Source organism: Mastomys coucha, unplaced genomic scaffold (genome assembly GCF_008632895.1).
Source record: "Mastomys coucha isolate ucsf_1 unplaced genomic scaffold, UCSF_Mcou_1 pScaffold15, whole genome shotgun sequence".
NCBI lineage: Eukaryota > Metazoa > Chordata > Mammalia > Rodentia > Muridae > Mastomys > Mastomys coucha.
In genome coordinates, this window is record NW_022196897.1 from 148230672 (window position 1) to 148243863 (window position 13192).

General features: G+C 42.3%; 1 protein-coding gene across 23 annotated transcripts in view; it reads right to left on the reverse strand.

Annotated features, from left to right (window-relative positions):
* The window catches only part of Ptprt (protein tyrosine phosphatase receptor type T), a 1176099-nt gene that overhangs the window by 768194 nt on the left and 394713 nt on the right, over positions 1–13192 (reverse strand). For all 23 annotated transcript variants that reach the window (XR_004119009.1, XR_004119008.1, XM_031372635.1 and 20 more), the window contains exons 3-4: positions 10478–10749; positions 62–143 (exon numbers count right to left, since the gene is read on the reverse strand). Coding sequence is in view for 21 of the 23 variants with exons in the window: in XM_031372635.1 (XP_031228495.1) it covers positions 62–143; positions 10478–10749 (354 nt within the window). In the remaining 2 variants the exon portion in view is untranslated. The remainder of the gene's footprint in view (positions 1–61; positions 144–10477; positions 10750–13192) is intronic.

Consider the following 13192-nt stretch of genomic DNA (forward strand, 5'->3'; position numbering starts at 1 on the left):
CCTCATGACTACCCAGTCCGGCTTGGAGAAAGAACGTATCCAGAGAAACGAATAGACTTACTGCATGGATGAGCAAGGACCCGAACTTCGTCCACAGCGATGTAACCAGGATGACCTTTCAAAGAGACGGATTCAAATATCACCTGCAATATACAGGGCTGATGTCAGTTTCACAGAATCCGTTGTCTACATTCACCTGAAGAAGCCACCCAGACCCCAGTCACTTCCGGTATCAGCTTCTCATCAGAACTAACCAACATCTTATGTTAGGAGTGTACACCGTGCTGCCAGGTAACTTAGGTTTCCAAACTAGGCAAAAAGTCCACATTCTGGTGACCAGCAAAAAATGCCAACCATGGCCGGGCAGTGGTGGCGCACGCCTTTAATCTCAGCACTTGGGAAGCAGTGGCAGGTGGGTTTCTGAGTTCGAGGCCAACCTGGTCTACAGAGTGAGTTCCAGGACAGCCAGGGATACACAGAGAAACCCTGTTTAGTTAAAAAAAAAAGCCAGCCATTTGGAATGATTTAATGGTTTTGTTTTAGCAATAACATTCAGCCCTAGGAACAACTAATCAGAACAAGGCCCTGGGCACCTCCCCATCGTGGTTTCCAATGAGTTACAGAAGCTACTACCTATGAATAGCCCAACTTCCTTACTGATCTTGATGCTATTCTGCAGTCAACTGTATGTTTGGTGGCCAGAGGTTAACCTCTGCTGTCATTGCTCGAGTGCCTCCCATTTTGGATTTTTTTGGAGGTCTCTCACTTGGCTTGGGGTTCTCCAACTAGACTGTCAGGCCAGCAGTTGCTGTCTACGCCTTCCCAGCAGTGGGACTAAACACCTGCCTTCTTCTTATATGGTGCTCGGGATCCAGCTCAAGCCCTTGTGTTTGCATAGCAAGCACCATGCAGGCTGAGCCATTTCCTAGGATTGCTGCAATCTACCTGGTTGTATCCGGGAGTGGAATGAAGCAAGAAGTTTTCTCTTTTCTACTCTCTGATTCCTACTGAAACTGTTTACTTCCACAAGGATTTTATAACCAAGCTGCCTCTGCCTTCTCTGTCCCCTCACTGGGGGCAGATGAGTATGTGTGTAGGCACCATGGTTCATAGTCAGTGCCCTTCACACTACTAGTTCACATTCCCCCAAACTGCTTCAGCTACATTCCCAAACACTCTGTCGGTAACTCTCTGTCAGACTCTTAACTCTACAGTCCTCTCCCAGCCCTCCTCTCTCATCGGCTCCTTAGATTCACACAGTTCCTGGAGTCTGCACATTCTAGATCTTTCAACATTCTCCAAAAGCCCAGGCTCCTACTCACACTATGTTACTCTCTCTGCAAGACTAATCCCTTTACACCTCCTTTTGAACCTCATCAAGCCCACTGTGCACCTTCTGTCTCCATTCCCATTCCCTACCCAGTGTTCTCCTTGCATCTTCCTCTCACCCAATCCCAGAAGGCCCTACAGCTCCAAGAAGATGAAGGAGGGGCTGACTTCTCACCCCTTACCCACACACCTATCCTTCCTTCACAGTATCCCCAATGTATGCATGTAGTCTCAGTATCTGTGATCCCTGCTGCATTTTCTAGAACCTAGGCTCTTCTTAGCTTTCTTTTGCTATTCTGTATTTCCATGCCCTACTCCTTTTCCTCTGACCTTAACATACATAAACAGCTCTAGCTTTTCCTATTCTTGAAAAATTACCTCCTTGTAGCAAGTTCTTCTCTTTAGCCAGTTGCATTTCAATCACAATTCCTAGTAGTTTAATAAGCCATTCCTAACAGTCCATTGCTTCTACCATAAAATAATAAGTATAACAATCCCAATCTTCATTAAATATTCCTCTCAAGATTGTTTTCATGACAGACATGAATATTCTAATTACTAAAGTCTGATGAAGCCCCCCCCTCCATCTCCAACATTTTCTCTTATTTTAAGAAGGAAGATGGGGGGACTGAAGAGATGACCCAGCAGTTAAGAGCATGGGCTTCTCTTCCAGAGTTCCTGAGTTCAATTCCCAGCACCCATACTGTAACTCACAAACCTCTATAACTGTAGTCAGGTGGAACAGATGTCCTCTGCTGGTATATAGTCATACATATACATATAAATTTCACAAATTAAAAAATTATATTTTTGTAAAAGAAGAAAGAGGACCCTTGAGGTCCAGGTGCTGGAACTTCCAGTCTTGAGTCCTAGTGTCTGCACCTAGAATTGCAGTATCTACCATATTAGGTACCTTTCAGGTGGAGAGAATTAATATCCTACTTAAAAGGTTAGACACTTGAAGCTCTTGTCATACATGTCTTTCATGTTCTTGGTTAGATATTTCATATTATTGGTAGCTATTGTAAAGTGTGTTCTTTCCCTAATTTCTTGGCCCATTTACCATTTGTATAAAGGTGGGCTACTGATTGTTTTTAAATTAATTTTGTATCCAGCCACTTTGCTGAAGGTGTTTATCAGCTGTAGGAATTCTCTGACAGAATTTTGGGGGTTGGTTATGAATGCTGTTATATCATCTGCAAACTGCATTCTCATTAAATGTCTTTTTATAGTTCTTATTACAATCCTACTACATTCGTCACTAGCCACAGATTCTGGCTCTCTACTTGGGCTCAGTGGATACTATACATTTGGATTTCTCGTATATATGAGACCATCCTATTACACACTTATAGGGATTCCTCCTTCTCCATCCCTTTGGATTCTGAGCTTCCTCTACTCATCATCTGACTGCACATACTCACACTTCCACCTCTGCCAACTCATTGGTAATGTCAAGCCCAGCTCTGTGTTCTAAGTCATTAGTTCAGAACACCTATCACCATCATGAAAACAGCCCACAGTTCAGAATTTCTACCCATATATCATAAAGTTGCCTCACATGCAATCTGTATGTAACAGCTATGAACATATTTCAAGTCTGCTACCTTACCTCCCAACAGGACATCTGTCTTGTAATGCAGTGCTATGATATGGCATCTGGGCACAGCTATGGGCTTCTACTTCAACCTCATCCCTTACTTTGATTCTACTATACTGGAATTTCTTAACATATGGCCCTGCTTTTCCATATCCTTTATTAGACAGATCATAGAAAGCAGCCATTTGTGGGTCAAAGCCAGTCAGGTATCAGTGTCAGTGTTTTGATTCAGCCTGTGATTGTTTTCCATATCTACCTCCTTGACAATGTTCAAAAGGAACCCCCTGTCCTGTCTCTACTACTCAGCTCAAGCCTATGGCTGGACAATATAGTGGGTAATGAGATCAATAGGGAACCATGTTGTTCAGGCCAGTGTACCCAATGCTTAGCATTCTGTTGGCCCTTGGTATAATCTAAAAATTACACCAAGAGAGCAACTGAAGAATATGACAATAGCTGTAAATGGGGCAGTTTTCTTGGTGGTATAGTTTATCTGCGAAATCTGAGTTTGGAGAAATGGTAAGGGGAATGACAGTCACACAACCAGAGAGCTGCTTCTGCTCTCAACAAGTGTTTTCCTAAAACAGTGCAGTCCTGTCCTTCAGAGAGAACTGACACATGGAATTGGGAATAAGCTAAAATAAACAAAAGACCAGGCAGGAATAAAAGTATGGCGTCTCCTTCATCCTGCAGAATGGAAAAACCTTATAGAAGTCTTCTTATAGAAGTCTTTCCATAAAGAACAGCGCTCTCTCTCTCTCTCTCTCTCTCTCTCTCTCTCTCTCTCTCTCTCTCTGTGTGTGTGTGTGTGTGTGTGTGTGTGTATGTGTGTGTGTGTGTGTGTGTGTGTGTTTAAATAATTTAATGGAAAAACAAAGTCCATAGGAAAAATTAAAAGAAAATAGAGTATGTACAGCAAATATATTTCAAAAGAAATAGCAAAAAAGTATTCACACTGTGGAACAAAAAAAATGACAAATACAAAAGAAGTTTGTTTTGACAATAAATATAAATGCATTAAAATAGAGGAAAACACCCAGACTGTCTAAATAATCAAAGTCTAATTGTATACTGTAAGATAAACACCTAAGGCAGAATGACTTAGTAACCTTACAAATAACAAGTGGAACAAAGACACAATAAGAAAAATGTAAGTGAACAGAAAACAGTTGTTTCAAAAAATAATGTGAATGTTTCAAAGTAGAATTTTAACCAAAATGAAAAATACAAACCATCAAGGAGACTAACTTGGTCTCAAAAATTCAGTCAAGAGACTTGAAAGAAAAATGGTGGTGGGGAAAAGAAGATATTATCTAAAGATCTTATCCTGTCTTTATCTCTGATCAATCAAATGGAAAAGGCAATATAACAAGTATATATTTTTTCTAACTGTGTTAATTTTCTGTTCAAACGTTCATTGAAGTATAAAAAGATCATAAGCTAGGTTACCGAGTAACACCAGTAAGTCTCCTAATGAACAAGATTGTGTAGAACAAGATTGTCTTATACAGTTTTCTAATCAAATTTCCTAAGTTTTAAAAAGCTATACAATGTATCTTAATAACTATGTCATAATATGTTTCTTGCGGTAACAAGCACATGAAAAATATTGAAAGCCAAGTAACACATGTGATATATATCCCAAAGCATATCCTTATTATTTGGGGGTGAATGGTTTCCAAAGAATTATTAATAGCCAAGAAAAGAAACAAATCATCTCCACAAAAAGTTTGGCAAATGATTTCAATAGGAATAAAAGATAAATAGGAATGATATTCATCTTTAAGTGTGAATTTCTTGAATGGCATGGGGGATGTTCAGAGTTGACTCAGAAGGCTCTTGGGCTCCTGTCACCCTGGGTGGCAATGGCCTCATCACTCTGCCTTGGTATGGAAGATGCTGATAACGGCTAGGTCTTAAGTACAGGCACCACAAAGGTGGATGCCAGTGTCCTCTAAGAAAGAAAGGCCTATGCAGGAGCTGTCAACACAGAGATAATGGCTATCTTTGGTCATGAAAATGCGAGAAGAGACAGAGGAAGGCATGAGAATATTCTAGAGCTGGATGTCTCCAGGGAGCAGGATGGGAGGGGGTGGAGTGGGGTGGAGAAGTGGCCCACATGCCCAGATGCAAAGATCATAGTGGAATTGCTGATCCAGGTATCTCAAGCACCTCTGAAAGACACTGCTCAGCTGCTGCACAGAGCCTACTGTCCACTAACTATAGCTAATTTGGATCCAAAGCCCTGCTGGAGACTTCTTGGTATAAGTGTCAGGAGGGTGGGACTTATGCAGACTGGTTCAAACTTGCCCCCATGTAGTCAAAACCTAGAAGTAACTCCCAGGAAAGACTGAGAGAGAATTACATTAAACTAAAAAATAAATAAATCATGCTGTACATGTTTGGGGAAAGGAGATGAACATGTCAGGTCATGGTTTAAGAGACATGGGGTGTCTCTCTGATCTTCGGCAATCCTTCTGCAGTAAACACAAAATTTTCAAAGAGCTACATACATGTTTTAAAAGATAAGAGAAAAATGTTGGCTTATCAGAGTCTCTCTTAGGAAGAGTGCTCCACAGATATTATAGGGAAGCTTGCTTAGAGTCCAATCAAGGGGCATTCTTTCCCATGCCAGCTCAGAGAGGCCTATGTAGAAAGAAGAGCATTTGCTTCATAGTAGAGATGGACATCTCATGTGGGACAGGAGAAGGGTGGGATTCAAAGGGTGGGAGAGAGCATACGGCTGTGACAAAAACCCCTAAATTGTTACTGTCAATACTACATGTAGAGTACCAACTTCCAGGTAGATCCTGAGAAAAGGACTGAGCTCTGGGGAAGGTGAGTCCTTCATTTCAAGGGTCTATGGGATGCTTCTCTGTCCTGAACAAAAGGCCATTTCACATAGGCAGGAAATGGAGAGAAGAGAAGCAGGTGGCTGAAAAATTAGTAACAGTTTTCTTTTCCCCCTCAATATTAGGGCAGCAAAGTTGAGAACCACTAAAATATGAAATAGAATTGATATCACCTGGAAAGAGGCATAGATCAGAAGCATCAGGCTTCCCAGACAGTAAATCAGCTTTTCCCCTGGGAAGCAGGCAGGGTGGGGTGAGTGGGGAGGGCTGCAAAAGGATTTTTCTCACCTGGGGCCCTGCTGAAGGCCCAGCAGTCAAAAGCCCAGTAATATGAAAGATGACATTTTTTGTTTATTACAGAGCTAAAGTCAATTTTAGGACTGTGAAATATGACTTTAATAAATGAATACACAAACCCATGAGGTTCAAAACCCAGCAATTCTGGAAACTGAATTTGACTCAGTCCACAGGCTCTATGCGCAGGACTGGAGCTTGAAAGTATGGAGAATTTAAAAAACCTGTTTCGCTCCTGTCTCTGTGTTTCTCATTATGTCACCTATGAGTGTGTGTGTGTGTGTGTGTGTGTGTGTGTGTGTGTTTGAATTTGGGCAGATGCAGGAATTTGGGCATATGACTGTGCTCTGGGCCACGTGAATGTCTGGGAATGGTTAAGTGTGCATAGAAGTGACATGTGCTTTTTCCACAGTTGCTGCTGTCACCAGACGAGTGGTTTGTCATCACAAAGCTCAGAGCAGACGAAATGGGAGGATGCAGGAAATTGTTTGGAAGTCTCTTGGTGAGGCTAATTACCTCAGAAAAGGCACAGAGGCTAGAGAGGATAGGCCAAACCATGCACTTTCTTTAAAGATGGCTTCCTCCCTTCTTCCATTTCCTTCTATGTACGTTCCTTCTTCCTTCCAATCAATTCAAGCCTGACAAGCCTCCTCATATGGGATCTAGCTTAGCATAGAGAGGATGAGCATGTCATCCTGTTCCTTTTCCTATCTTATATCCGACACCACTGGGATCTTAAACGATAGATGGCAAGACACAGGATGTCACACAGATAGAGAGCAGCAGATTGCAAGAATAGGAAACGTGCTTCCTCAAAACACAGGACATCGAACTCAAAGCTGGAGAACCTGGGCAGGATGATGGGAATGATGGGAATGTTGATTTACCAATGATGTCCCCTACGCTAGAAGATGGGATCTGCTGCCCCCCATACAGAGAGCTCTAGTACAGATACATGTAATACAGAAAAAGGCTTATCACGGGGCCACGGAAATGGGAGTTCATCAAATGTCCTTTCTTCCTCAGTCTCCATCAAAGAGCAGAGCAAATGGTGGAAGAGTCCATTTTCTTTGTCAATTACTTGTTTTGTATACTTCAAACCATAACCCTATCTTGTGTTTACTCATAACAGGTTCTGGAAAAGGTCCGGTTGGAGCCTGAGTTCTCATTGAGAGTACTTGTGAGTTTATGGAGATGGCAGATGTAAACTAGGGGTACTCTGGGTAACTGAAGTTGTGTCAATACCTTGCTATATGCTGTTGGACTCTGTGATATATCTCTCAGCCTCATTCATGTCAGAGCTCACCAAACTAAAGCACGGAAATCAACTTGGGCCACCAGTTATTGCTACACATAAACCTCTATTGGAACAGTTACATCTGCTCATTTTTATATTGTGGGGTGTGCTCTCATGGCACAATTGCAGAGTTAGGTAATGGAAACAGAGACCTTACCAAAGTAAAACATTTTCTGTCTGGTGCACAATAGAGATAAGCCCAAACCACTTCTACCAACCTACAGGCTGTAAACCTCTAAGGACACAGACACTGTGTAATTTAGCAATCCGAATGGTCCCCATGATGCTCAACAGTTCACTAGGAGGAGAGGAGTAAAGCAGGGCTATCCCTCACTCTCCAGAATACTACCTCTATGTTAAGATGGGAATATGCTAAAAGCAGATTAAGGTCAAATTTTCACCGCAGACAGTAGATTAAATACCTACACACAGATTTCATTCTAGCTCCCTAGTCTTACTTGGCTGGCTAGTTGGAAAGCCTACTTGGCTTTCCTAGATGGGATAATACCATAAAACTTTCCCAAAGCCTGGAACACTTCACCTACACTAAAGAGCATCTCAAATAACAACTAGTGTGAGTTCTTCCCAAGAAGTAGCAAAAAGAACATCTCGCCTCAGCCATAAAATCATGTAGGTACAAAACAGAAGGATATACCCTCAAAGGCAACCTGGACACCTGGCATGCACTGGAGCAAGCTACATCATATGAGTACTTTATAAGGTGGACTGGTGATGAAGGCTGAGCTGCTTGGATACCAGAGACAGCCTTAATTGATGCCATGTCTTATGAATAGGCATACATTTTGTGGTCAGCCTATCTGTACACTTAGCTCTGCAGTGCTGCCAAGAGCCTGTGATGGGTTACTTACAAAGCACACAATGCATGTAAATGTTATAACCTTGTAAATTGCAAATACCATGAACTCTGAAATAGATCTGACACTGTGAATGCCAGATCATGGTTTGCAGGCCTGGAACTACTTTAAAAACATCTTTACAAAGGGAGAAAAGATTAAAAAATCAGAATGAGGTCAAAGGCACCTTTTTCTAAGCATCTACAATAATGCATGTCCCTGTGTTAATGACACACATGTTAAAACTATTAGAGTCCCTTTGTAGCCAGTTTCTTTGGTAAGACACTGCTGATCCCACAGAAGGAGTAGAGATCCACCTGATATAAAATGAGTACAGTCCACACTCATTACTCAAGGCTAGATTCTGTCTGACTCACCTCTGCATTTCTGGCAGGATATTTTATACTGTGCCTGTAATGTAAGCACTCAACACATGGTAGGTATCACCATCATCACTACCATCATCACCATCATCATCACTATCATCATCACCACCAGCAGCAGCATCCCCTCAGCATCACCATTGGGATCATCATCATTCTCTCCTCTAATTCCAGAGGAATTACAGGAAGTGCCTAACAGAGGACAATGCAATCATTCTAAAAACAAATCACAACTCATTGGAGATAAAATGGGAAATAGATGTGGCAAAAATGTAGGCTAAGTACTGAAGGTAATTGAGTATTAAATTCTGATTTTTAGTTTCCGAAGCAAAGAAGAAATAGGGATGAAGCTGCCTCGTTGATGTAAACAAGCAAGCTCAATGGAGAAAAGCATTCCTAACTGTGATGGACTGAAAGAAGTATCCACTGGGTGTGGAACTCAGGGCCATCTAAGAAGCCCTGGCCACTCATCTGTCACCCTGGGATTATCTTCTGCTTCAGATGCTAGAAAAATCTTTTCAAAATGCATATTTGTGGTACTTTCTTACTTGAAAACCTTCATCAGTGTAAATGCAGATGGAGATTAAGGTACAAGGGAGCTCACTGGATGATGAAAATATAAAATGGTGGTGAAAGCAGAATGCAGTGGCTTTACTTTAAGAAAGACACTGGATGGTACACTTAAACACAAGTTGATTTGATGATGTGGGAATTTTAACTAATGATGTGTTTTAAAGAAAATTTCCCAATAATTTTGACTTAAACCTGTCTGGATTTGTACCCCCCACAAACATTCTGTAGATTGGTGTGGATCTGCAACCTTTTTCTTCATCCACACTGGGATAAGTATGACAAGTGAGTATAGGATTCAAAGCAAACACAACAGTTTGGCACTGCAATGACATGGTTTATTTTAGCTTATAGAAGTATTGATCCACAATGAATTAGGAGAACATGGTCCCTTCTTTCTTACTGGTAGTTGTGAACCACAGTGGCTATAGGACCTGCTTGTTAGCCTGGCCTTCAAACCCCCATGACTTGCATGCTCTGAAAAGTCAGTTTCCTGTGTATCTCTTCAGCAAGGAATCCTTAAAGGACTTGGTTTCTGCTGGGTATGATTACAGACATCTGAAGTTCTAGCACTTGGGAGGCTGAGGCTGAAGGATTGATATAACTTTGAGGCCAACCTGGAATGCATTGTGGGTTTCAGGATACTCTAGGCTAGAGCATGCTGACCTTGCCTCAAGAAACAAACAAACAAGAAACAAACAAACAACAACAACAAAAATAGTAGTAACAAAAGCTTGAAACAAAACAAACAAAAAGAAGATGAGAGCTTAGTTTCCAAATTTCTCAAAATCTATCACACACTCTTGCTTCCTTCTCCTGCATCATCCACTTTCTGGAATATCTCCAGTGCCTTCTACAACCTTTCCAGTATATTTCAATTCAGCCTTCCAAAGCGGGGATGGTTGTCCTCTCTTCTTAGAAGCTATCTTATTGCCCTTCCAGTCAAATAGACTCAACCTGACTAGTCATCTTCTCTCTTTGAACCTCAATCTTTTCATGTGTGGGAGTCCAGCTGTTACTTTATAAGAGGCTCCGGTGCATGCATTCCTCAGTCTTAGGGAGCCACACATAAGCTGCTATGTTGGCACTGTTTATTTATACACTGGTCTCCTACAGATGACCTCCAGGGAGGCAGGGGCTATCCTAGGTCACTTCTGCATCCCTGTAAAAGCCTCTTCAGTATGAGTTGAAAGAGTAAACAAATGAGGTCCTTTTTTGACTATCCACACTGGGAAAGGCAGGGATATAAAGGAATGTAATTATTATCTGCTAAAGTGAGAGAGAAAGTAAGGGCATACCTGGTAGAAATGAGGCCAGAAGGTGCTGATGGCAAGCTCTGCCTTCACCCAGCCCTCAGTGACGACCCCAGACACGTTCCAGACAGGGTTCCCTTGGGGACCACCATTCACCTTCACGTAGACATTCAAAGCTCCCGGGCTGGAGCGATCTCGGCTGGAGAAGTAGTAATGGAAGTCAATGCAGTGGGTGTCATTCTCCTTCAATGTTGGCAGAAGAAGATGGGCTTTCTGGCCTGAAGCCCTTCCAGAGCTGTTCACCATCATGAAGGACCCTAGAGACCCATGGTGGGTAACAGAGACAAAGAGAGAAAATGTCCTTGTAAAACCTTGTCATACCTATACATGGTACCAAGAAGGGATGTTGGAAATAATGTCCCTTTAGGTGACAGGGTCAGGTTGACCCTGAAGAAGCCATATCCCCTGTTAGAGTCTGAGGACTTCCATTCCAGGGGCAAAAATATCTACTCATGGTGGTACTGAAGAACAAGACAGGTGGTTACTACACAAGAAGCATTTCTAGTACTATACAAGGAGCATTCAACACAGTAGGTTGCTGTTAACTACATGCTGGACTCTGAGGGTTAAAAACCCAGCAAGAGAGTCACCTGCAGTCTCTCCAGGTGAAATGAGATGGGAAATTGCCTCATAAAAGCCTAGGCTTGTTCCAGCCTAGGCTGAACCCCTACAAGATAGGAAGGTCCTGTATATGGACAGCTCCATCTCAAGTTCTGCACTCATCAGGGGAGATTCCATATTAAAGGAGACAGTACATGAATAGAGCATATCGGAGGAAGAAATAAATCCCCCAAAAGTATGAGAACTTACTATCAGATGCTTGATGAGGAGTGCAAAGTGAATGGTGTTCACTAAGCTCTCAGAGACTCATTTAACATTATGTATCCATTTGCAGAAAGTGTGTAACTGCTTCTAAGCATACAAAAGCCTGTGTCCCACACAGGAGTGAGCCTCTTTCCACCGTTGTGACACATAGAAAGAAATTCTCTCTTATTCTTTACCCCTTTCTAGATCCAAACCCTTTGCACTGGCTTTATAGTTCCCTCTGTAGAACCAGAGGCTATCTCTTGATCTGGGTTCCATTATATGACTTGTTAGAAGTCAAATAGATGTTTAAAGTTCCCATTATAGCTAGGCTTATCTTCTTGCGGTATTTTTTTTTTTTTGAGACACAGAATCTGGTGTCCCAATTGGCTTGGGATCAAGAATTAACATACACAGATAAGCTATGGGTAAAGAGAGCCAAGCTACAACACTTGAAAGCAAGATGCATAGCCATGTGGTCAACATATCTAGCCTGTATCCGTCAACCTGTAGTCAATGCACAGATCCATGCATGTAAGAATCAATGTTTACTGTTGTTTGCCATGGGTTTACTCCTGAGTGTTCATACAAGAGCACTGTGACATTAGCTAATTGATAAAGCTTGCCAAGAAGAAGATTCAGATCCATCACTGTGAAGAGACACATCTCAGCTCTTTGTGCAACAGTGTTTATAGCAACGGACATTCGTGCAAAATGAAATCAACTACCCAGAGACAAAGAGAGTCGTCATCACTGCAGGCAGCTTCTCAAAGCCTGCACCAGCTAGGCTATCGAAGAGAGTTTCACAATCAAGGAGGAAGGCTAAACTCAGCAACTTAAAAGTTGTATGATTCTACGAAATAAAATGTATCATAAAGCACAGTAGATAAACTCAAATAATGCTGCGATAAATGTTTTCCATCTAGAAAACCAGCATTGCTTTGAAATCTTATTGGGATCACTAAAGCTTTCATTCTGAATGAAATCTAAAACCCCTTATCCCCAGCAAAATGAGCCACCTCAGTCGCCATAAGTCACCTTGCTCACCGTGATAGCAAAAGGACTACAATCTGGAAGTTAACAAGGGCTGGGCTAGCCACATCTTGTGGGGGTTTTAGACGGTACAGTCTATTTATTCCTTGTCTCCTGGGTTCTGAACTAATTTACAAGTGGACACAGAAGGGAGATTATATTTAAAACCTTTATACAATTGCCCTCAAAGATAGATTATAGAAAATACTAGTCTTGATGCCAACTTGGGCTTCCAGCATGCCCTACATCCAAACATAAAAAGCCCTGTTATCCATCCTTAACCCAACCCAGATTCCTAGAGACAGAATTATTCTTCTGGGATGATCACTGGGGCATTTGGATGAGTTCATATTAAAAAGACTCAAAAAGTAAGCCAAATGACTAGGACAGAAGAGACCAAGGTCAGATTATCAGTGACCAACTAATCAGAAAACTCTTAGATCACTATCTAATGGAAGTGGACCAAGCTGAGCGGAGGCTTAAAGACCCCCGGGGGATTGCCCTTCCGCCCCCAGGGTCGGGGGCGGTGGGGCCAGGGAAGTCTGTCGTTCTGGAGGGCTTCCCGGTCCCTCCTTGCCCTGCTCCCTCAGACTCTAATGACTCCTCCCACCTTCGTCGCTGCTCCCTGCAGTCAGAGGGCGGGGTGTATCTAGAGCCCCCCCTGTGCGCCCGTGGGGGTTAAAAAAAAAGAGTTGTCAGCAGTGTGAAGAACCCTCCTTCATGACCTGGGAGTAAGTGATAGAAAGATGTCTCCCTATTACAGAAGTTACCTAATTATTATAAGCTGCCAGTGAGGTAGCATGGAAGAAACAGTGGGAATTGAGGCTCAGCGATAAGACTGAACCAACACCCATGCCTGCCACT